This window comes from Osmerus eperlanus, chromosome 12 (genome assembly GCF_963692335.1).
Source record: "Osmerus eperlanus chromosome 12, fOsmEpe2.1, whole genome shotgun sequence".
Classification (NCBI taxonomy): domain Eukaryota; kingdom Metazoa; phylum Chordata; class Actinopteri; order Osmeriformes; family Osmeridae; genus Osmerus; species Osmerus eperlanus.
In genome coordinates, this window is record NC_085029.1 from 1,862,929 (window position 1) to 1,885,717 (window position 22,789).

Consider the following 22,789-nt stretch of genomic DNA (forward strand, 5'->3'; position numbering starts at 1 on the left):
GACCATCTCAAACTGAGCAAAAAAAAACTAATTGGTCACATGACCACCTTTCTCGATTATAATACATTCCACTATCAATGTACTATACCTCTATGAAAATAAATAATATTTATCCATACATGAAACCATGAATCCACAGATCCAAACAAACAATGTTCTAAATATTAATTTATACAACAAAAACTCTTCAAATGGGCTCTTACAGTATGTGTGACAGCAGAGCAGTATGTGTGGCAGCAGAGCAGTGTCTGTGAAAGCAGGGCAGTGTCTGTGACATGTTGAAGTCTCTTAAACTACGTTGTCTTTACAGGTCGTTTAATACCTCACATCAGTTGAACCTAATCGAACCAAAGGCTCTCCTGTGTTTATCTGTGTTGTTAGCCTGGTGTGAAAGGAGGATAACAGAATTGTTGTGGTCTTTCTGTTGTAACAAGTGGTTTATCTTATCTGATGGTCTCCCCACCTCTGTCTCTTTCATCCTTTTGTCCTTGTACTGAGGACAAAAGCTCCCAAGATACGTACACACACAAACTCTCTCTCTCACACACACACACACACACACACATCCATCCAATATATATACACACACGCAAACTCTCTCTCTCTCTCTCTCTCTCTCTCTCTCTCTCTCTCTCTCTCTCTCTCTCTCTCTCTCTCTCTCTCTCTCTCTCTCTCTCTCTCTCTCTCTCTCTCTCTCTCTCTCTCTCTCTCTCTCTCTCACACACACACGCACACACACATAAAACCACATACACACCCAAGGGTATGCTGAAGTGTGATCCTACACAGGAAGGCTGGAGCTTAATCTCACTGCTTCTATTGAACTCATTTATTCCTGCCCTCACACAGCTAGGCTACTTTATCACTAGCACTGCCTGGCAGGTGTGCATGTGTGTGTGTGTGTGTGTGTGTGTTTGTGTGTGTGTTGCCATGGTGTGCAAGATTGTGTGTCTTATTCTCTTTGTGAAGATAGTTTAAATTCTGCAGACAAGGGCTTTAACCACAAGACTCCATCTTGACTTCTGTGGGTCAGTTTGATGTCGTCATGTTGCAGAGTTGACAGTGTGTTCCAGACTGGGACAGGGGTCAGTGGACGTGACACAGTTGACGAGAGAGACTTGGCTCAGTTTAACAGTCTCTGACCAGATGAAGTCTCTCTCTCCTTTCTATCACTTTCCTCTCTCTGTTATCACCTTCTCTTTGTTCCTCTCCCCCATCTCCCTCATCTTCCCCATCTCCCTCATCTCCCCCACCTCCCTCATCTCCCCCACCTTCCACCATCTCGCTCATCTCTCTCATCTCTCCCCCACCTCCCCTATCTCCCCCACCTCCCTCATCTCCCCCACCTCCCCTCATCTCCCCCACCTCCCCTCATCTCCCCCACTTCCCCTCATCTCCCTCATCTCCCCCACCTCCCCTCATCTGCCCCACCTCCCCCTGCCCTACCTGCCTGTGTCTAGCTCATTCATTAGGCAGATCGGCTGTGTTGTGGCGTGCTCTTTTCAAAGTCCTTCTCCCCCAGCGACACTTTGACAGTTGAACATGGTTTTCTTTATCGGAGTTCTCTCTCAAATCTCTTTCTTCCTACACCAGCAGAGGGAATTCAATGGATCTCCTCTTAGAGAGGGAAAGGAGAGAAGAGAGAGAGGAGGATGACAGATGGAAGGGAGGGGAGGGAGAAAGGGTTAGAAGGGGAGGAGAAGATAACAAATCCTGGATTTTAATAAGAACAGTCAATGTTGGTATTTCTTCATTTGAAGTCAATCTGGAGATGATCTATGAATGCTCAAAATACACTCAAACTATCAACAAATTGTAAATTACAAATCAATTAACCCACCCCCTCACCTTCACCAGTTATTGAATATATCAGAAGCTGTACTTGACATTCTGCTAATAGTTTATGGATGGTGTCAATCATCAGAGTATCATCAGATAGTCTTCAGGAGAAGTGTAAACTGGATTTCAACAGGGACCATCTCTGTCTGCAGCTTCGGAGCCCTGAGCCTCCCAGAGCCCTGGGTGACTGACATGGTAGTGTGTTGTTTTCATCCCAGTGCGTCGAGGGTAGTGCAGTCAGACAGCGCTGCAGGGAGAGGCCCAGCCAGGCTGGGAGGGAGCAGCCACCTCGCTCCCACAAGCTGCTGGAGGATTAGCTGGATCAGCCGGCGCTCTGAGTCTGAGCACTGGGGTGACTCAGCAGGATGTTGTGTCCCTCTGGTTCCCACCTTTCATCCATCGCTCTTCTCCCCCCTCTTCCCCCCCCTCCTCCTGGAGCGCTGTCTGTTTCACACACACTCATATTTGATGTCTTCTGTTATTTCTCCGACCCCTGCTCTTCATCCCTGCCCCCCACCCACCCTCTCTCTCTCACTCCTCTTTCTGTCCCTTCCATTCTTTTCCTCTCTCACCTCTCCCCCTGTCTTTCTTTCTTTCCCCATCTCTTTTCTCTTCCTTGGTCTAACCCCGCTCTCTTTCTCTCTCTTTTGTTCTATTTCTTCCTGTTACTTTATAGGTGGTATGATCCATTCCGTACCCCCCACCCTCCCCCAGTCCCCAGCCACCCTCCCTGGGTCAGTCACTCCCTGGGTCTGTCACTCCCTGGGTCAGTCACTCCCTGGGTCAGTCACTCTCTGGGTCAGTAACTCCCTGGGTCAGTAACCCCCTTGTTCCTCTGCAGGTGGGGACATACTCCCGGGGCATCCTCCAGGTGCGTTACCCCGTGTGGCCGCGCTACGGCAGCTTCCTGGAGCCCGTGTCAGATGACAGGCACCTGACGGTCGCCACCCTGGAGGAGCGGCCCTTCGTCATCGTGGAGAACGTGGACCCCGTCACTGGCACCTGCGTACGCAACACTGTACCCTGCCGACGCCAGTCTAACCGCACAGAGAGGTATTATACACACACACACTCTCTCAGACACACACACACTCTCTCTCTCTCTCTCTCTCAAACACACACACACTCTCTCACACAAGCACCATGTCTCTCTCAGACACACACCCACTCGCATACACACACACACATTCTCTCGCAGACACACACACACACTCTCATACACACCCACTCTCTCAGACACACACACACTCTCATACACACACACACGCACACACTCTCATACATACACACACACACTCTCATACACACACACTCTCTCAGACACACACACACTCTCATACACACACACACACACACACTCATACACACACACACACACTCTCTCTCAGACACACACTCACTCTCTCAGACACACACAGTCTTAGACACAGAGACACCCAATCTCATACACACAGACACACTCTCTCTCTCTTATGTGGGCCACAAACAGGCCCATAATAGGACTCACACACACAAACACCTGTTTGCATTTTAACAAGTAAACAATGTCATTTTGATGTAGAGGCAGGGCACATTGATCTGCTGCGTACTGTGCAGACTGAACAGTTTCAGGAGCTGCCGTTTGACCCTCTAAACACACTCTCATAACACACCTGCAGCGTCATACACCTCACAGCCAGTAAGACGAAAATAATCATTTCACAATTATCCTGTCAAAACACGTGCTGCTAAATACATATCTGGGGCATTATATCATGCATTGATTTACAGAGCATGGCTTGTCTGTACTGGGGACGTGTGTGTGTGTTCATGGTTAATGCACCCTCTTTATACAGCAAATGACACGGTTGGCATATTAATCACAGACGTGTGTTGTTGTTGAGTGCAACGGGACATTGATTGCTTGTAAAGAAGATTTATATCTCCAACTCTGGCACATCTATCATGTCAAGATAGAAACAGCGTACACCCCACCCCCCTCTCTGTTTTTACTTTATTCCTCTCACCACTCGGTCCTGCTACCCCAGCAACCTGGAGAGAGAAAGATCAGGTAGGTGGAGAGAGAGAGAAGCAACCTAAAGAGAAGAGGGGAAAGGGTAAGAGTGAGCATGTACCGATAGCAGGGAGAGAGTGGACAAACTTCAAATTGAATCTGTCATTTTTAGCTACACAGTTTCTCCATGAAGCAGATGTTTAGCGTAATGAAACATTTTTTGCCCTGCTCGTTTAAACTGCTCTGTGGACATGGGAATACCTCTGAAGCCAGAGACTGGAGCACCTGGCAGGACTCATTCCAAGCAGCAGCCCAGTGGCTGACTGGATGTCAGAAATTTTAATCCATCAAGCATTGCACAGTCAGTCTGTGAACAAGTTTAAGAAAGCTTTATTGCTTGCGGCCGGCCCACAAGGAGACAAAACATCACACGCCATTGTGCTACAAAGTTTGTCCGCTAGCATGTTGTGCTAGCAACCTATTTAAACAGAACCGCTCTTGACAATGATTGGCTAAAACAATGGCATGCAAATGTCCCATGGCTCTTTTTTCATTGGCTCTCTTGCATAGACCTGGTGCGCATGTGTGCGTGCGTCATCAACCCTAGTTGAATCTCTGGTTCTGGTGTCGTAAAAGCTCAACCACCCAAACATCCTCTCAGCCTTAGTCTGTAACACATGCTCACCCTTCCCCCAGGTCAAGATAAGGGCCCAGTATGTTTACATAAGCCTAGAGTTAATTCAGGGGTAGCCTCTCCTTGCATACAAAACTAAACACAGTATCATTTTATACAGAATAAAAGTGTTACATCTTCAATTTTTCCGACACAGGAGCAGGAATGGGGTTGGCCAGATGGGCTGATTGCTCAGCAGACATCATCTCTACTTCCATTATTTCAACTGGGTCATTTTCAACAGAATATTCAGTTGTGTGATAGTTTTCCCCTAAAAACAATCCAATACAAAACCTTTGACTTGTTGATCTTTCCTGTCGTTAGCTGGCGTTGTTCTCGCTCCAGAGTGACTCTGTCTCTCCTCATCCGTGACTCCCACAGGACCTACGCTGCTCTGCTTCCTGGCTGTTTGGAGGAACATGTGGTGTCACAGTCGCTGCGAACCCTCAGGGGTGCAAGCATGTTTGGGTGTTCTCCTCTTGGTGCCTTGTCTATAAAGTGTCTATGATATTGCCATGGTGGTTAAATTGTGTCTCTTTGCATGCTGTAATGAATTGCAGAAAAACACATTCCATCAGACTGACTGGTGTTGCTACTGTATGTGCGTGTGCGTCTATGCATGTGTGTGTATGCTCACTCACTCACTCACTCACTCACTCACTCACTCACTCACAGATGACTGAAAGCTCTTAACCCTCCACACAATCTCACAGCTGGTGAGACGAGGGAGGATGGGACTCATTTTCACTCTCAAATATATCACCGTCTCTCTCCCTCTCCCTCTCTGTCTCACTTTCTGTCTCTGTCTCTCTGTCTCTCCTTTTTCTCTCTCTGTCTCTTTCTCTGTCTCGCTCTGTCTCTCTCTCTTTCTCTCTCTCCAGAATTGTCTCCTTCCTCGTTTTCTACTGCCTGTCTGTCTCCCTCAGAGCTAGAGTCTATCTCTTGTCAGTAGCCATTTCTCTTTTCTTTCAAGCTCCACCCCACTGCCTACATATCTCTCTGCTCTTCCTGTTTCACAATCACTGTATCTCTCTCCTCATGCCTGTTGACTGTGTTGTGGCCCTACACCTCCTCAGTCAGTGGGGTGGATCCCCACACACTGTTTCTGTAGCTGTTCTTCCCTGTTCCAAACGAACGGCCTGTGCTGTTCCACCTAACGCTGCACAGGAACTACGTCCTCAGGCATCCTTGTGGTGCCTGTTCTTCAAAACAATCTGGCATTGGTTGCAGACATAGAACTATGATAGCGTGTGTGTGTGTGTGTGTTTGTCCCTCCCTACAGTATCGTGGGTCACTCTGAACCCTACACTAAGCTCTGCTGTAAAGGCTTCTGCATCGACACCCTGAAGAAGCTCTCCAAGACCATCAAGTTCTCCTACGACCTCTACCTGGTCACCAACGGCAAGCACGGCAAGATGGTCAGGGGAACCTGGAACGGCATGATAGGAGAGGTGAGGAGCACAGTGGCAGCAGCAAAACAGGGCAGCAGGTTCCAGGCTCTGACTACATTACTGTAGCGTGTGCCTGCACACATGGTGGAGGCTCACACTCACACAGACACACATGAAACACAGCTGCGTCCAGAGAGCCCTGTGCAGGTTCTCCTCTGGAGACTAACTCTGTCTGCCTGCAGTCCAGCCCAGAGGCTCTTCTCTGTGGGTGTGCTTGCAAGTGTGTGTGCGTGGGTGTTTGTGTGTGTGTGTGTATGTGTCTATTCAGAAGCCAATTTTCCCAAAATCTGCCACACGAAGACACACTGCAGTAAAATTAGAAACAACATAAGGTGTTACATGTATCCCCAGATGTTCTTAGATGTGCTAGAAAGGGAAAAGAAAATGGCAATTTTCCTGCCTTCCTCTTCATAATCCTCCATTTCTGTTTTCTCCCTCCTTCTCGTCTCATCAGGTGTTCTACAGACGGGCGGACATGGCCATCGGCTCTCTCACCATCAACGAAGAGCGCTCTGAGATCATCGACTTCTCTGTGCCCTTTGTGGAGACTGGCATCAGTGTGATGGTTGCCCGTAGCAACGGCACAGTGTCCCCTTCTGCCTTTCTTGGTACTAGAACCTCTTTCTGTCTTTATCTGTCCTCACATGTCCCCCATTCGTGGCTCTGAGATCAGATGAGCCTCTGCCTTGGGAGGGTCAGGTTTGAGGTTTCAGGTGTGTGCTAGGCTGGCGTCTACCTGCAGCGTACCAGTCTCTCAGCCACACAGACTTACCTGCAGACTCAGAGGAGAGCGAGCCTCCCTGGGTCTCTCCAGTCTTCTGGCCTACTTTACTGAGCAGCTCTCTCTCTGTGGTCCAGAGACGCTCCAGGAAAGTTCTGATTAAAGTTTCATCCCAGGTTAGACACACTACAACTAAATCCCCTGTCAGAACAACATCTTGAACAACTCAATTGAATGATAAAACACAAAAACCTGACAGCAAGTTCAAGAAAAACTAGAGAGGGTACAATTTCTGGGCAAATTGTAGGGTGGGATTGCGTCAGTTGCAGATGGGAAAATTGACCACTTAACCTTTTTCTGTCCTTTTTTAAAAAGTTGATAAGGACAATTTTGAGTGAAGAACAGATGGGTAAAATGTCCTCACTCAAAATTTTCCTTCACAACTTTTTTTTATTTTATTTTATTTGCATACATGCTGGTTCAAATCCCTCATCCAGAACCATTCACTAAAAATACATATTGGATTCCCCTCCTAAACATGCTAACAGACAGAGTTCAGCATGTCAACTCTCAAATGTAACCACACAACACTTTACATTATGATTGCATCACTACTATGTAACCACATAGTATTGTAGGTACATTGGAACTGCCATGTGGTTCAATTGTAATAAGTGTTAGCGGTTTAGGTTATTAGAAAGTTTAGGAAGGCCCATCTTGTGAAAGGGGTGAGTGGATGTTGTGAAAGGCAGTTGAAGTCTGTGTTACCAAAACTAGATAAATGTTAACATCCACTTACCCGCTGGAAAGCCCATCCTTTTCATTTGTGTAAGAACTTGTAGCTCTCATCTGACGATAACCCTAGCCCTAACCCTAGCCCTATACCTAGCCTTAGTACTACTATTAACACATAAGGTTAAATAACACCTGGATCTAAAGTGTTACCTTCCTTTTTTACCAGAATACCATCTACTATTAATCAGGCACAGTTTAAGAATAACCTTCCTTTCTCAATGATGTATTATGTGTCTGAGTATATCAGAGCTGGCTTAACATCCCCTGTTACGTCATGTTCCTTGCAGAGCCCTACAGCCCTGCAGTCTGGGTCATGATGTTCGTCATGTGTCTGACCGTCGTGGCTGTGACTGTGTTTGTGTTTGAGTACTGCAGTCCCGTGGGCTACAACCGTAGTCTGGTCAGAGCCAAAGGTGGGTCTCGCACCTGTCTGCTTTCTGTCTGGCCCGGTAGAGGTGGCTTACTTTGGTGCTCCAGGCTGTGTAGCTGGTGGATCTGGGTGAGAGTGAACCCTCTATTCTACACACCCTGGCTGACGTCCTCTCACTAACACAAGGTCATGTCCACAGCCATTTACTTTTCGCTTGTAGGAGTTCTTGAATAAACTCTCAGAAGGTCAGAATGAAATAAGTTTTGGCTCCAATGTTACCACTACTCCCGTGACAATCAAAGAGTTCCAGAACAAGTTCCAGCAGATGAAGCTAATCAATCCCAGCATGCCATGCAGCACGAGCGAGCCACATCTCCGTGTCTGAAAGGTCACTTCCCCAGTTTTAATTACTGTAGCGCAAGTAGATATGTCGGATCAGATAGTGATTGATGGCTCTCTGATATAGCACACCACAAAAAGAAGCAGAAGAAGCAGAAACAGGCCACAAGCTGTAAAGCTGACAGAAGTTTTTGTTGACAAACAGCTTTTAAAATGAGGAGGAGGAGGCTAATAACTAATAATAGGCTAAAGACAGAGCGATAACTTGTCATGTTTTGCAGAATATATAATCATAGGTTTTGAATATACAACTTGTTTCATGTGCTGAGCCACTACAGTATTTCAGGTTATTGTGAACCTCCTCCCCTCCCAGCTCCTGATGGCCCCACCTTCACCATCGGCAAGTCGGTATGGCTACTGTGGGGCATCGTGTTCAACAACTCTGTGCCCATAGAGAACCCCAAGGGCACCACCAGTAAGATCATGGTGCTGGTCTGGGCCTTCTTCGCTGTCATCTTCCTGGCCTCTTACACCGCCAACCTTGCCGCCTTCATGATCCAGGAACAGTACATAGACACAGTGTCAGGACTGTCTGACAAGAAGGTAAGAAATACAGTGTGAACTATATATTCATGAGTGTCTAGATGTTGTAGTAGCTTGAAACTGGAATACACACAACTAGTTATGCAATGTTTATATTCAGAAAATTGTCTAGATGGCAACTGCACCCTTTTTGAGCCTTGTGTTTTGTTTTCTCCTGCTCTCCCCCATGTTCCTCGAGTGTCAGTAATTATATTAAGATATAGAACATAATAAAACAACAACTAGCTTCCACAATCATTAGCATTAACGATGTAACTATGATGCAACCAATCAAATTCTCAATGTGTTTTGTGACTGAAACAAGTAGCTTCACAATGGACCACAGACCGCTCGCTAAGATAAGATGTATTCCGAATGGTGCAACCATTCAGAAGCATGCAGAAAAATGCAATATGATTGTCCAATTTCCTTTCCATTGCTCATTAATTTTGCTTTCATTAAAAAAGTGATTTGAGTGTGAGCAGCAGTGAGAAGTGAAAGCTTTGTGCCTCTGTTTTCCCTGTTTTTTTGTTTGCACTCTTGACAGTAGATCTTTGCGATGTGAGATACTGAATAGATATCACACTGATAGGCTGTTGTTACCGGTGCTCTGACTGGTCTTAATCATCCATATGGACCCAAAGGTTTTGACCTAACTCGCCAGATGGTTTCTCACACATATACATCTGGGAAGTCGGCCTTGGAAACAGTTTGTGAAAAGGCAGGCACTTAAAAAAAAATACTTGGGAGGTGATTGGATGAACCATTGGATGAACCATCTGTCTATCATCGTGTAACTTCAACGTCGCCCATAGCTGCCAGTAGATTCTTAGAGGACGCTGACTGGTTTGAACCAGAGAAGTTTGAGCTTGGCAGGATGGATTCTTATGTCCAGATGTCTGCAAGGTTACAAAAGCTTTTCTCAAATTTTTAGCACATAAAAAATATGGCCAAACTCACCGACTGTTTAAAATACACAAGTGGGAAGTAAGAGTGATATGTGTGACTGCTTTGTTGTTATATTGGAAATGTATTTTTAATGTTCCTGCCTTCTAACCATAACCTTGATGGTGGGGTTGTCATCCATATAACATGTACATTAGGTATTTTGTTTTTCAAACACACTCTCTCCATACTGTCTGTGGATCAGGGCTTTCTGAGCCAACAGGAAGTGAACTGGAAATCTATTGATATGTTAGCTAAAAACACCCTCCTTCAAGCAGAAACAACCTTTGGTCCAATAGGATTCTTTAGGATTCGATTTGTTTAAAAACATGGATAATTTGTCTGATTAATTGCATGTGTGGACATATGCTCTGAACACCCACTCACCCATGTTCATCCTAATGGGCTTTAAAGGTCAATACTGGAAGCAAGAAACAATTGCATTTATTTACAGTTAAATTGATTTTCAAGATTCAGTGCTTCTCTTTAAAGATTTCCTTCTCAGTGCTCTACATTTACATGACTATGGACTGTCATGTGGTCATGACTTCAACTACATTGACATAATTAACGGGCACGCGGTTGATTAAAATGGCTTTGACAATCACAACCAAAAGCAAATGTAATCAAATTGAACTGAGTTGATTGCCATTCGGTTAAATTAAACTGAATTGATTAAAGCAGTTTAGTTACATTAGTTTGAAAGTGTCTAATTCATGAAATCTTCTTTGTTGAATGTTCCAGTTCCAGAAGCCGCAGGAACATTATCCTCCGTTCCGGTTTGGGACGGTGCCTAACGGGAGCACAGAGAGGAACATCCGCAGTAACTACCCAGACATGCACACACACATGGTCAAATACAACCAGAAGGGGGTGGAGGAGGCCCTCAACAGCCTTAAAACAGGGTACACACCTGGCCACACCAAACATCCCATTCACCTCTAACACTTCCTGAAACACAATCAGCTTCCATGATACCCCCACACCCCAGACAGGGCTGAGTTGAAGTTGTTGCTGTTGTGTCAAGCCTCCCCTCCCTCTATCATCCAGGAAGCTGGATGCGTTCATCTATGACGCAGCGGTATTGAACTACATGGCCGGGAAGGACGAGGGCTGTAAGCTGGTCACCATAGGCAGTGGAAAGGTCTTCGCTACCACCGGTTACGGCATTGCACTCCAGAAGGACTCACGCTGGAAACGACCCATAGATTTGGCCCTGCTGCAGTTCCTAGGAGATGGTGGGCTGAGACACACTGACATACACACACACACCATGAGCTGGACTGGATCCAGATAGTAGACAGCAGTACCAGGGGAGGGAGCTTAGAGAATAGTTAATATCCTCTAGTCCAGCAGGAGGTAGGTAGCAGGTAGGAATATGAGAAACACTCAAACACACACACGCATACACACACAGACACCCGTATTGCACAGTCAATGTGGATCTAGTGAATATCCTTTTTATCTAAATGTCTGCACCGTTACTCATTGTTTAAATACATCATACAAAAAACAAACAAATAAAAAGCATTTTATTTTAACCTTCATGCTGTGGGGGGTGTGAGACAGCCAGATGGTTAAAAGAAAATGCTTCATTATATTTTTGTATGAGGTAAAGTTGTCACAACACGTGGGGGGGGTCACAATGACTGAAGGGTCACAATGACCTGAAGATAACACAAGGGTTCAACAGCTGATCAATGTTAACATCATAGAATAATGTAATTGCCTTTAGGACACAGCTGTTTTACTAATGATATTTTGTGTTTCTCTATGTATGATGTATTTGTATGAAAATGTGTATCTCAAAATCAGATTTTTCTCAATGAGACCAACGTATATAAATAAAGGTTGAATCAGATGTATTATGCTAGATTCATGTGTGAGGAAAGGAATACACACACTTTCCATAACAGCTACTTGACCACCTGAATGTGAGTCCAAAGCTCTGTGTCTGTCACACCCAGCATCTCGTCTCTCTTCCTCCTCTCCTCCCCCTTTCTCTCTCTCTCTCTCTCTCTCTCTCTCTCTCTCTCTCTCTCTCTCTCTCTCTCTCTCTCTCTCTCTCTCTCTCTCTCTCTCTCTCTCTCTCTCTCTCTCTCTCTCTCTCTCTCTCTCTCTCTCTCTCTCTCTCTCTCTCTCTCTATCTCGCCCTGTCTCTCCCCCAGGAGACACACAGCGCCTGGAGACGGTGTGGTTGTCTGGGATCTGTCAGAATGAGAAGAACGAGGTGATGAGCAGTAAGCTGGACATAGACAACATGGCGGGAGTGTTCTACATGTTGCTGGTGGCCATGGGCCTCAGCCTGCTGGTGTTCTCCTGGGAGCACCTGCTCTACTGGAAACTACGACACTCCCTCCACAAGTCCCCCAAACTAGACGTCCTACTGGCTATCAGCAGGGTGAGCTGGCATACAGAGCTTGATTGGTTCATTGATTGAGTAGGTGATTGTTTTCATTGGCTGGCTTGCAGCCGTTGTCATCACAATTTTTCCTTTTCTGTTTGTTTGTTGTGGTCCAAGTCATTGATCACAACATTAAACACATGGTCAGGGTTTAGAAACACAACACTGAAGTTGACACAGTATCTAAACCTCTCATCTCTTTTGCTTTTTTGTCACCATGACAAAGGAGGTGGAAAGATAAAAAAGGTTTATGAAGACAGAGAGGTCTTTCTAAAGGGAGGTCAAAACCAAAAACTCTGCACAGGAAGAGAAGTCCAGGGTGAAAATGTCCTCTAGTCTATCTTAGTAGCGGAATAGATTTGGTGTCAAACTGTATATTTGTGATCAAACTCCGTATTCCACCCATACCATCAGACGATGTTAGATAAAAATATGTTTTTGTCTCGCGTGTTAACCTGCCAGTGACCGTCTGTCCTCAGTTAAACCTGATATCCTAGCATGAGGTTTAGTCTAGTGACACAGTTAAACCTGATATCCTAGCATGATGTCTAGTCTAGTGACACTGTTAAACCTGATATCCTAGCATGTCTAGTCTAGTGACACTGTTAAACCTGATATCCTAGCATGTTTAGTCTAGTGACACTGTTAAACTTATTGTAGTGCAAGCAGTCTTCAAATAATATGTTATAATGATCCATTAAATAAGTTCATAATTTGCATTATTTAATTATTGAATGTGTTGCAAGCAATGATTGTAACATATAATACAGTGTTAAATAAAAACATATTTTTTTCTTAGAAAGTCTATGTAAATGCAAATGCAATCATATTCTTATAATTATAAAAATAATAAGATACTGTTTGTCATTTACATTGTATTCCTAAATTATAGGTCTGACTTCGACATGCAGCCAATTAAAAAAGCACAGACAGCTATCGATGTTTATCCAGCACATCATTTAGATTACTGAATTAAAATCTGCAAAAAGCAGCCATTTAATGAGTGTGAGCCAAGATTCTAATTCCAGTCCAACATTAGCGTGAATCAACACCCAATTTGTTTGCTGAGAGTGTGGTTGGAGAGAGGAGAGGGGGAGACTGCCTGCCTGGCCAATGAAGTGGATATAGAGTCAACAACACAATTTACCCACCTACCGTCCTCCTGCTCCAGCCTGTGTAATTACACCATTGTGCCTGGCTTATCAGATTAGCAGTTAAATGACAATCTGATAATTAATCCTTATGGGTGGCCCCATGGGCCAAATTAAATTTGGCTTTGTCAGGTTTTCAGCCATCCGTGAGTGACACAGTCGGGGGACCCAGTTATGTTTGTCTGACGAGTTAGAGAACGTTCCCTCTGTGTCTCTCTGTCTGGGATGTTTGTGTTTAGCTAGAGTGCACACACAGTAAAACATGTTTTCTGGTGAGGAATGTTTTCTACAGTTGTAATGTAACTTTTGAATCGTATTCATAGCCCTAAAAGCAACACGTTCAGCAAGGTTCATTGTGTAAACTGAAAAATAGCCTCTCCTTCATTCTCAGGGCGTCTACAGTTGTTTCAATGGAGTGGAGGATCCAGGTCACTCCTCTAACCTGCCCAACCCCGACCTCACTGCCAACTATGCCCAGGCTAATATGCTAAAGATGCTTCGGACCGCTAAGGACCTGGTCTCCACAGCTAATGTAGAGAACTCACTGGACAACGCCACCAAGGCCATAGAACACTGGAGTCGCCACGGCAGCAGCATTCCCATCCGCGTTCCCCAGGTCACCACGGAGACCGTGCCAGGGGGGTTCGCTTACGTCACAGAGGACCCCTCCACCCTCCCCCAGCACTCCCTGACTTTTCCCTACTCCAGCCCCCAGCCGCTAACGGCTGTGACCTCCCTGAAGCAGCAGAGGGGGCTGGCCAGGCCCACGCCCCTGCGCTACACCCTCCCTGCCCGCTCCAGCTCCTGCCTGTACAACCGGACGCTCCCCATGTCCAGCCTCAGCAGCCCACATCTGGCCTCCCCAGACCCCCCGCCCCACCCCAAGCCCCACCTCTACCAGACAGGGAGGCTGTACGTGGACGCCAAGCCCCCACCAAGCTCCCCTTTCGTGCCCTACAGTGAGCTGCAGCTGCCTGACATCTATGCCTCCCACCCCTCCTCCCTCTCCCCCCAGCACCTGCCTCTCCAGGACGGGCCCTCCAGGAGGAAGCGGAGGTCCAGAAGCTTCCAGTCCGAGGAGCCGGGCAGGGAGAGGAAAAAGCACCGGGACAAGGAGAAATCCCCCAAGTCCACTGTATGTCTGGCCGAGCTCAGAGCCAACCACCTCTTTGAGAACCACAGCCCGGGTCCCAGTGCTGACGTCATCTACCCAGGAGAGGTTCTCTGTCCTGGGGGAGAGAGCTGTAGCTCCTGGCCCATGGAGGACTTGGTGCTGGCTGGCAGACGCAGGCTCCACCGCCGGGCCTCCTTCCTGAGAGCCACCTGGGGCAGCGAGCGTATCCACCAGCACCATGAGACCCCTGTCCCCCTGTCCCCCTCAAGCCAGTCACCTTCCACCCTACCAGATCTTTTCCCTTGCATGCTGGCTCAAACCACACCCACGAAAACCTACAGCCCCGCCCACAACCACAACAACCTGTGTTACCCACGAGACCACGCCTACCTGCATTTAAGACAGGACCAGAGGCGGGGCAACGGGCGGGGCCGCAAGGCTCAGAGGCTACGCTACTCCCACTCCACCCACCTCCCCACCTATGGGGAGGCAGTACGGCAAGGGGGTGGGGCAGGACAGGGCCTAGGGATGGTCCAGAGAGCAACCAGCCTGCTCAGCAGACAGTACGCCCACTATCTGAGCTCCTACCCTGGCCTACCCCTCTACCACAGCCCCCTGGACCTGCAGCCACACACTCAGGCCCCCGCTGGCCAGCCCAGCTCCAGCCCTGTGTGCCAGCTGCTGGCATGTGGAGGTGGGCACTGTGGGGGCCAGAGAGGGCTGCTGTACCAGGACAGCCTGTATGGAGCCTATGGAGTTTACCGGGGCTCAAGGCCAGGACTGGAGGCCCAGCCGGGGCAGGGGGTGACCGGAAGGCCCCAGGACAGTCCTTGTCTGCTCAGTTCCTGGGGCAGAGTCTCCAGTCTGGAGTCTGAGGTTTAACTGAAGGAAAACATCTCAACCACTACACCTCTTATTTATGTATGACACATCACAGCTTCTGGGAAGAGGGTGTTTGGGGAGGGGGGCACTGGAAACACGAGACTTTATCGCGGCGATGATCTGTTTGTTGACTTCACCTTATAACTGAGCACACAATCACCTCGCTGAGATGTCTGCTACCGAGGGGCCCAGACCAGGGGCCCAGGCTGAATTCTGAGAGACAGCAGGACCAGACAGCGGTGGGACACTTACTCAGTCTGGAGTAGACTTGTGAAAAGATTGTAGATCGTGTTGTTGCTGCTTACACATAAACATGTTCATGTATTTTCTATCAATGAAGTGCACAAGATTTACTAGTCAATCCGATGGCAATATGGTGATGTTTCAATGGTCATGATGCCAGACAGACATCTGAGAAGTCTGGTTTGTAGACGAGGGATGTCTGAGCAGACCCTCTCCAGTCTGAACCTCTGTGTGTGTGTGTGTGTGTGTGTGTGTGTGTGTGTGAGAGTGGGTGTGTATGTGGGCAGCTACTGTGATAGTTCACAGCTTTGGACTTTGAATAGAGTCATATATTGATATATTGTTTGGTGCAATAAAGCAGTTCTAGTTGTGGGGTGTGTCTTTGGAAAGATGATAGACTGAAACGTTCCCCCCCTGGTTACCTACAGTAGACGCTGATGGGTTACTTACAGTAGAGGCTGACATGTTATAGTAGAGGCTGACGGGTTACTTACATTTACATTTAGTCATTTAGCAGACGCTCTTATCCAGAGCGACTTACAGTAAGTACAGGGACATTCCCCCCGAGGCAAGTAGGGTGAAGTGCCTTGCCCAAGGACACAACATCATTTTTTGGCACAGCCGGGAATCGAGCCGGTAACCTTCAGATTACTAGCCCGACTCCCTAACCGCTCAGCCACCTGAAAGAACTTTACTTACAGAAGAGGCTGATGGGTTACTTACAGTAGAGGCTGACATGTTATAGTAGAGGCTGATGGGTTAAATTAGAGGCTGACAGGTTACTTACAGTAGAGGCTGACAGCTTACCTACAGTAGAGGCTGACGGGTTACTTACAGTAGAGGCTGATGGGTTACTTACAGTAGAGGCTGATGGGTTACTTACAGTAGGGGCTGACAGGTTACCTACAGTAGAGGCTGACAGCTTGCCTACAGTAGAGGCTGATGGGTTACCTACAGTAGAGGCTGACCTGGTGAGGCAGGTGGTCATACATGAACAGCAGCCCACTGTCAAATAGGGCTTCACAATATATTTCTATGTATTATAAATACTATATATGGAGAATATATCGATTAGATGTGTAATTTGATGTTGATTTCTGTGTTATAGTATATTTATCTATTCCAGAGTGATATTTGTATTCTCATCTGCCACTGCTTCCTCTTTTCTAACTGGCAGAGATGTCGAGCCACAAGCTCTCGTTTGGTGTTTCTGTCTATATAAAGTATATACAGTAGGTCTTCTTCTGATTCTCTATTATTTCTAGATCTTCCTTTCCTCTATCTTCATCAATGTCTCTCTCTCTCTCTCTACACTTCTTTTCCTTTTCCTTTCCTTTCCCTCCATCCCCCTCCCTCCCTGTTTAATGATTGGATTTTAAAGGAGGTAATTGAAAGCTATTCTAGTATCTGTATTACCTGGTTCTTCCACTCTGTAATTAATCACTTGGACCAATTAAAGAGCCTTTTGGACGAATATAAGTTGGTGTGTGTGTCTCTCTCCTCTCTCTCTTTTTCACCCATCTATCCAATAGAATCAAGCCTGTAAACTTGGCTGGTGGGGGAATGTTTATGATCATGAAGTAGGACACAAGCTGGGCAGAACAGAGTGGAGAGATGGGAGTACAACGTGTTGAAGGAAAGAAATGTTTGAAGGAAGAAATTATGTAAATAAGGAAAAGAGGCCGGTCAGGAGAAACAGTCCTGGGGAGAAGGCTAAAGAGAAGAACAAATAGGTAGAGATAAAGAGTTAAGCTGTGATGGTCCCTGTGCAATGTATTGTGTGTGTGTGTGTGTGTGTCCTTGCAGGCTGATTCATGACTGACCCTGCTAGGAGATGGCAGGTCACACGTCACAACACAGAATGTCACTCATAGGGGCGTCCAATCAGTTGTTCCTGAGCTCCAAGTTATTCTATGCTAACCTAACACTGTCCATGCCTTATCTTATTTGAAGAGAGAGCACCTATTTGCCATGTGCTGATAACTCTCGGTTTTTCTGTCATTGCTCCCCATCTCTCCGTCTACCCAAGGTGACCTGTTTCCAAAGTAATGGCCCTAGCATTAGGACTTAGTTCAGCAGGGAAGATGAGCAAGATTTGAGGGTCCAAACACATCTTTTAATGAGGCACCCTGCTCTGTTGCTGTGGTAGAACAATAATGTTGATGTAATCTCCATTACTAATCTGTCAGGTTTATAGAGAGTGTGGTCATTGGGTGTCACTCATAAATGTGTGTCACGTGCTTTCCTGAGTTCTGAGAAGCTCTTAAGCAGATCTGAAGCCAACACTCAAGGCACTCACCGACAGGAAACCCACACATCTTTGAGACGCTTTTGCGCCCACTTCAGGCGTATTTGTTTTGCAACATGCGCGTATAAGCATGGCGAGTTATGTACAAACATGCTGCAATGAGGTAAAAGCGCAGACTGCCTGTAGTGGGAACTGAAAATGGCAAATTGCGCTTTTCCGTGTCTGTCATGGGCGCCATATCACCCATCGCCGTGTTCTCAGCCCATAGGCTTAGCTTGATAGGCGGCGCTATAAAGTCGCACACATGCACGCACACACGTCCTCGATTACCCTTGTGTTCTGCGCTGCTGCCATTGCTGGTCGCTCCCCGTTCTCTGTGTTGGCCTGTCTGTCGTTCGCGTTTCCCTGTCCGTCTCTTCGGTCCCGGACGCCGTGTGCATGTTTTGGGGATTTGAACGAAGGTTTCGAGCTGCTTCCCAATGATTCTCCATCCGAGGAGCCCTGCACCGATGGGGTCGGTGGAATTCGGGGCGCCGAGTCAGGCGCAGTTCCCGTTTGACCTTGCCGGCCAACATTAAGGACTGTCCGTTGTACAACAGGGACAGTCGGCCACTAATGAGCTGTTTGTTCCTCGAGTGCGGCGAGGCCGTTCCATCCGCTCCCCTGCATGCTGCCCGGGAAGGCTCCGGCGAAGGGCGGCTCCGTTTCCCGTGCTGCTGTTGTGCTGTCCAAAAGGGGGCTCGCGTTCAGGAGCCGACCACGAGCACTCGCGGCATATCTGGCATATCCGAGGAGCGACATTTGCAGGTACTGTCGTGAATCACGTTCAGGTTTTCTCGGTGCACTGACCTGTTGGACAGGCGTCTGATCGATTGCGGGGTGTAGGGTTGGACATATCGTGCAAGGACAATGCAATGTGCACGCTTCTCAGTCCACAATAATAGGGGCATTAATGCTTTGCTGCACAAGCCCGCATTCGAAGAAGCAGCCAGAGTTCGCTAGGTAGCTTTGGTTGTTCACAATGTGTGCTTCATGTTTTGTCTACTCGCAATGTTTTGTGGCTATCTTGTTGTTATGATCAGTGACCTATGCACTTTGTAAAGCTCTCTCTTGGAAGTCGCTTTGGATAAAAGCGTCTGCTAAATGAATAAATGTTAAATGTAAATGTAGCTGCTAGCCATTAGTAGTGTTACTGTTACCAAGCTGCCCTGTTGTCACTGCTTGACCGAGCCGAACAGAAGTGCTTGCTGTATTCGCGCCGTTTAAATTGGTTGTTAGAATCGTGGAGCAGATCCAATCCACTCGCTCGCGTTTGATGACGTTCTTTCAATTCCGTGCAGCGGTATTATGAATACAGCGGAAGCACTGGAGTACATCGTCCTAGTGACATTGGTAGCCTAACAATGGAGACGGCAAACGTTGTCGGTTAATAGCAGTAATAGTTTACTAGGATGCGTCCTGTAAAGGAATGAATACACAATGCTAATCCTGCTGCAATTCCATATACTACTAGTTATGTCTCTTAAAGTCCCCTGACATGCTGTTTTGGATGCTTTATACAGGCCGTAGCGGTCCCCTAATATTGTAGCCTATCTGCATGTTGTCTTGCGACATCATAAGAGGAACATGTTCAATTGGAGCATTGAGCTTTGTTTTCTCAAGGCAGAGAAGAATACCCTGGCCCGGTTACAGCTGTAGATATACCAATGTGTACTGACAATGCTGAACGTGTGTCTGATGTAATCAATGTGTCAGAAAATGAGTAACGATAATGATGAACCGAGAAGCTTGTGAGACGGTCCGCATGAAGCCAGCTATACTGATTGCAATAGGTATCTGCATGCTGCAGGTAGCCTGCAGGGACGCTTCCCCGATCTGTGCCCTCGTCAAAGGGCAAGTGAATACCGTCAACCCCTGCCTAGCTTCGATATTCTTATACATACCTTGATGTGTTCTCCGCGAGCCCTCTGCCTGTAAACATGTCTGTGCTGTTCCCTTTGCAGGGTGCACCGTTTAGAGTCCCGCAAGCTGCAACCGTGTCCATCAAAGCATTGGTGGCAGGTGTCCAGTTGTACGTTCGGTGTGCGGATCCTTCATCATGCAGCCTTCTGGGGAGCCCGTCTCTCCGTCTTGTAATGAGCGGTGCACAGAAGCAGCGGGCTGAAAGCAGACAAACGTCTTCCTAACACTCCACCTTTACTGCACAAACTACCACTGAGACATGGGTGCTTCGTGCTAAGTCGACACCCTGCTCGATAGTGTTTCTCGGGTTCTGCGGTGTAAAGATACCCCCACTGTGATGGTCCACACTAACTACCTTTTGTTCCCTCTCCTTCATGCGCCAGTACCTGCTGTACCGCCCCGGGTGACACCTGATGAGCCCCTGTTTACCAGTGACGCAGCCGGCAAGGCCACGACCAGATTGTGGCTCACGCAACTCCACTAAGTTCTGTGCGAGTGCTATGGCCTGTCCCCGGAGCTGTATACGGCGTATTCCTTCCGGATCAGGGCGGCTGCTTCTGGTGTCCACGTCCGCGCTGGACGTCGTGGAAGCGCAGAACTCATGAGCGCTTGAGAACAGAGACCGGGACCGTGTCGGGCGATGCTTGCAGCTGGTACACAAGAGGCTTGCATTGGATAACGCTCTCTATCTACTCTAGGCCGAGCAGCTGAGCAGGCGCTCAAGAAGAAGCCGAGCAGGCGCTCAAGAATAAGCCGAGCAGGCGCTCAAGAAGAAGCTGAGCAGGTGCTCAAGAAGAAGCTGAGCAGGACTCCAAGAAGAAGCCGAGCAGGCGCCCAAGAAGAAGCCGAGCAGGCGCCCAAGAAGAAGCCAAGCAGGCGCCCAAGAAGAAGCCAAGCAGGCCTCCAAGCTGAGCAGGCGCTCAGGAAGCTGAGCAGGCGCTCAGGAAACCGAGCAGGCGCCCGAGAAGGCGCTCAAGCTGAGCAGGCCTCCAAGCTGAGCAGGCGCTCAGGAAACCGAGCAGGCGCCCGAGAAGGCGCCCGAGCGGAAGCCGAGCAGGCGCCCGAGCGGAAGCCGAGCAAGGCGCCCGGGCGGAAGCCGAGCAAGGCGCCCGGGCGGAAGCCGAGCAAGGCGTCCGGGCTGAGCAGGGCGCTCAAGCTGAGCAGGGCGCTCAAGCTGAGCGGGTCTGAGACCTCCGGTGACCAATGCGGTCCGCATGTATCCTGTGGTTGGGTGGCTTCATACATTGCAGTGGTAGTATGTCTCTTCGGATCTCCATGCAGCCGTGGTGATCCGCAGACGTCCTCTGATGCGCTACATCGCCATCAGAATCCAGTGTCTACATGGGGACGTCCGTTTAGATGCCCTGGGAACAGCGGATGCACCGCTGATTTGTCTCACACATAGTTTTGTTGCTAGTAACAGTGGGATGTCATGTGGTCCTCCTGAGGCTCAGGAGGCGCGACGCTCCGCTCTACACATAGTATAGACTGGCGGAGTGTCTGTGTTTTGGGGATTTAACTTGTTGCTCCCTGCCTCATGTCATGCATGCTGCAGTGAAGGCAGGGAGCGCTTCCCCATGTACATCCATTCTGCCAATGTTAAACCATTTGTCATGTGTATGAATAAATGGTGAAATCAATCACATGAGTGTCTTGACTGAAATGCATATGCATTCACAGGAGGGTCAAGGGGAAAGTGGGAGTTTCCCATAAAGAGATGGAAGGGGATGCGTAAAATGTATTCCGCGGTATGTACAAAAAACACCCGTGAAAGCACGCCTCTATTTTGCGGTAAAAATTCTGCGCCTCTTAAAAGCAGGTGTAAACCAGGATGGGGGTGTCCTCACATATGCCTCCTGGTGAAATGGCAGCAGTAATCAGAGCAAGATGAAGACATAGGCCAAGGAGACGAGCTGGAAGGATTTTTGCCACAAGGATCACACTATTTCAGTTGAGTGAACACGAAATCATTACGTGTTACAGATTAAGCAGCCATGCAATATTACAGTTACTGGAATTTGTAATTTCTGTCCAGATGGCATTTTTTTTGTCAGTGTGGAATTCCGGCCTTGTATAATATTTAAATTCGCTGTTACCTCATGAACAACCATATCAATTTTGTTATCACTAAATCTTTGTTTTCGCTGTTTTGACTTTGGTGGCTGATCCATGATAGAAAGAGAGAAGGAGGCCCATTCAATTGCTCATTTAAATGCTCGCAATTTACAGTATAGTGGGCAAAGAAAGGCGCTGCTTACCCGATGAACTGCAAGTTTGGTAAATACGACGTAAACTGAAGTATCACAGTGTGCGCTATCTGTGGGTTGGCCATGGCACTGATAACGCTACGTTTGCAAATTTACGTACATGAGGGCCAGAGTCATTTTCCTACTTTAGTCTCTATACTTTCTCTATACAAAAAATGGTGTGAAAAAAACACATTTGTTAGTGTATATAGTATCAATGTGTGTGTGTTTGGCGTGTGTGGGGAGGTGGGAGATTGATGAAGTGGCAGAGCTGTCTAGCGGGATGATGAATGATAGGACTGGTGCATATGAATACATCAATGGAGCACCTGGGACCAGTTACAAACACACACAAACACACACACGTACACACATGCATACACACACACACAAGTACATACACGCACACATGTACACACACACGCGCACACACACAGACACGGGTCACATAACAGCCCAGGACCACATTAGGGTGTAAAGATAGGAGAAGAAGATGGGATGATGGAGAGGGCCAAATGGAGGGAACAAGGACAGAAGGGAAACATGGAGGGAGAGAAAGGGATAAGTTTAGAGTGCCTGTGTCCGAATCAGGGTTAAATAGTCATTAAACTAGTCAGGACCACCCAGGAAGCAGGCATGTTAATTATGCAGAGCGATATACTGACACACACACAAACACACACGTACAAACACACACCTCTGTCACACTAAACGTGTCACACACCTTAAATAAAATTGTTTATACATCTTATCAATCAACACGCTCAAATTTGTATTACCTGGAACACAGTGAACCTCTCGGGTTACAACTATACCCTTGCACACACACAC

At 47.5% G+C, this 22,789-nt stretch overlaps 1 protein-coding gene across 2 annotated transcripts in view; it reads left to right on the forward strand.

The window, feature by feature from the left end:
• The window catches only part of LOC134031030 (glutamate receptor ionotropic, NMDA 2C-like), a 48,186-nt gene extending 31,231 nt beyond the window's left edge, over positions 1-16,955 (forward strand). Inside the window, exons 8-17 of one of the 2 annotated variants that reach the window (XM_062474500.1) lie at positions 2,681-2,892; positions 5,788-5,956; positions 6,411-6,564; positions 7,760-7,885; positions 8,555-8,784; positions 10,453-10,613; positions 10,759-10,946; positions 11,877-12,109; positions 13,655-15,943; positions 16,281-16,955. In XM_062474500.1, coding sequence (XP_062330484.1) covers positions 2,681-2,892; positions 5,788-5,956; positions 6,411-6,564; positions 7,760-7,885; positions 8,555-8,784; positions 10,453-10,613; positions 10,759-10,946; positions 11,877-12,109; positions 13,655-15,259 — 3,078 coding nt within the window. In that variant the 3' untranslated portion in view covers positions 15,260-15,943; positions 16,281-16,955. The remainder of the gene's footprint in view (positions 1-2,680; positions 2,893-5,787; positions 5,957-6,410; positions 6,565-7,759; positions 7,886-8,554; positions 8,785-10,452; positions 10,614-10,758; positions 10,947-11,876; positions 12,110-13,654; positions 15,944-16,280) is intronic. The other variant, XM_062474501.1, reaches the window with a different exon arrangement.
• Positions 16,956-22,789: the final 5,834 nt, after the last annotated feature.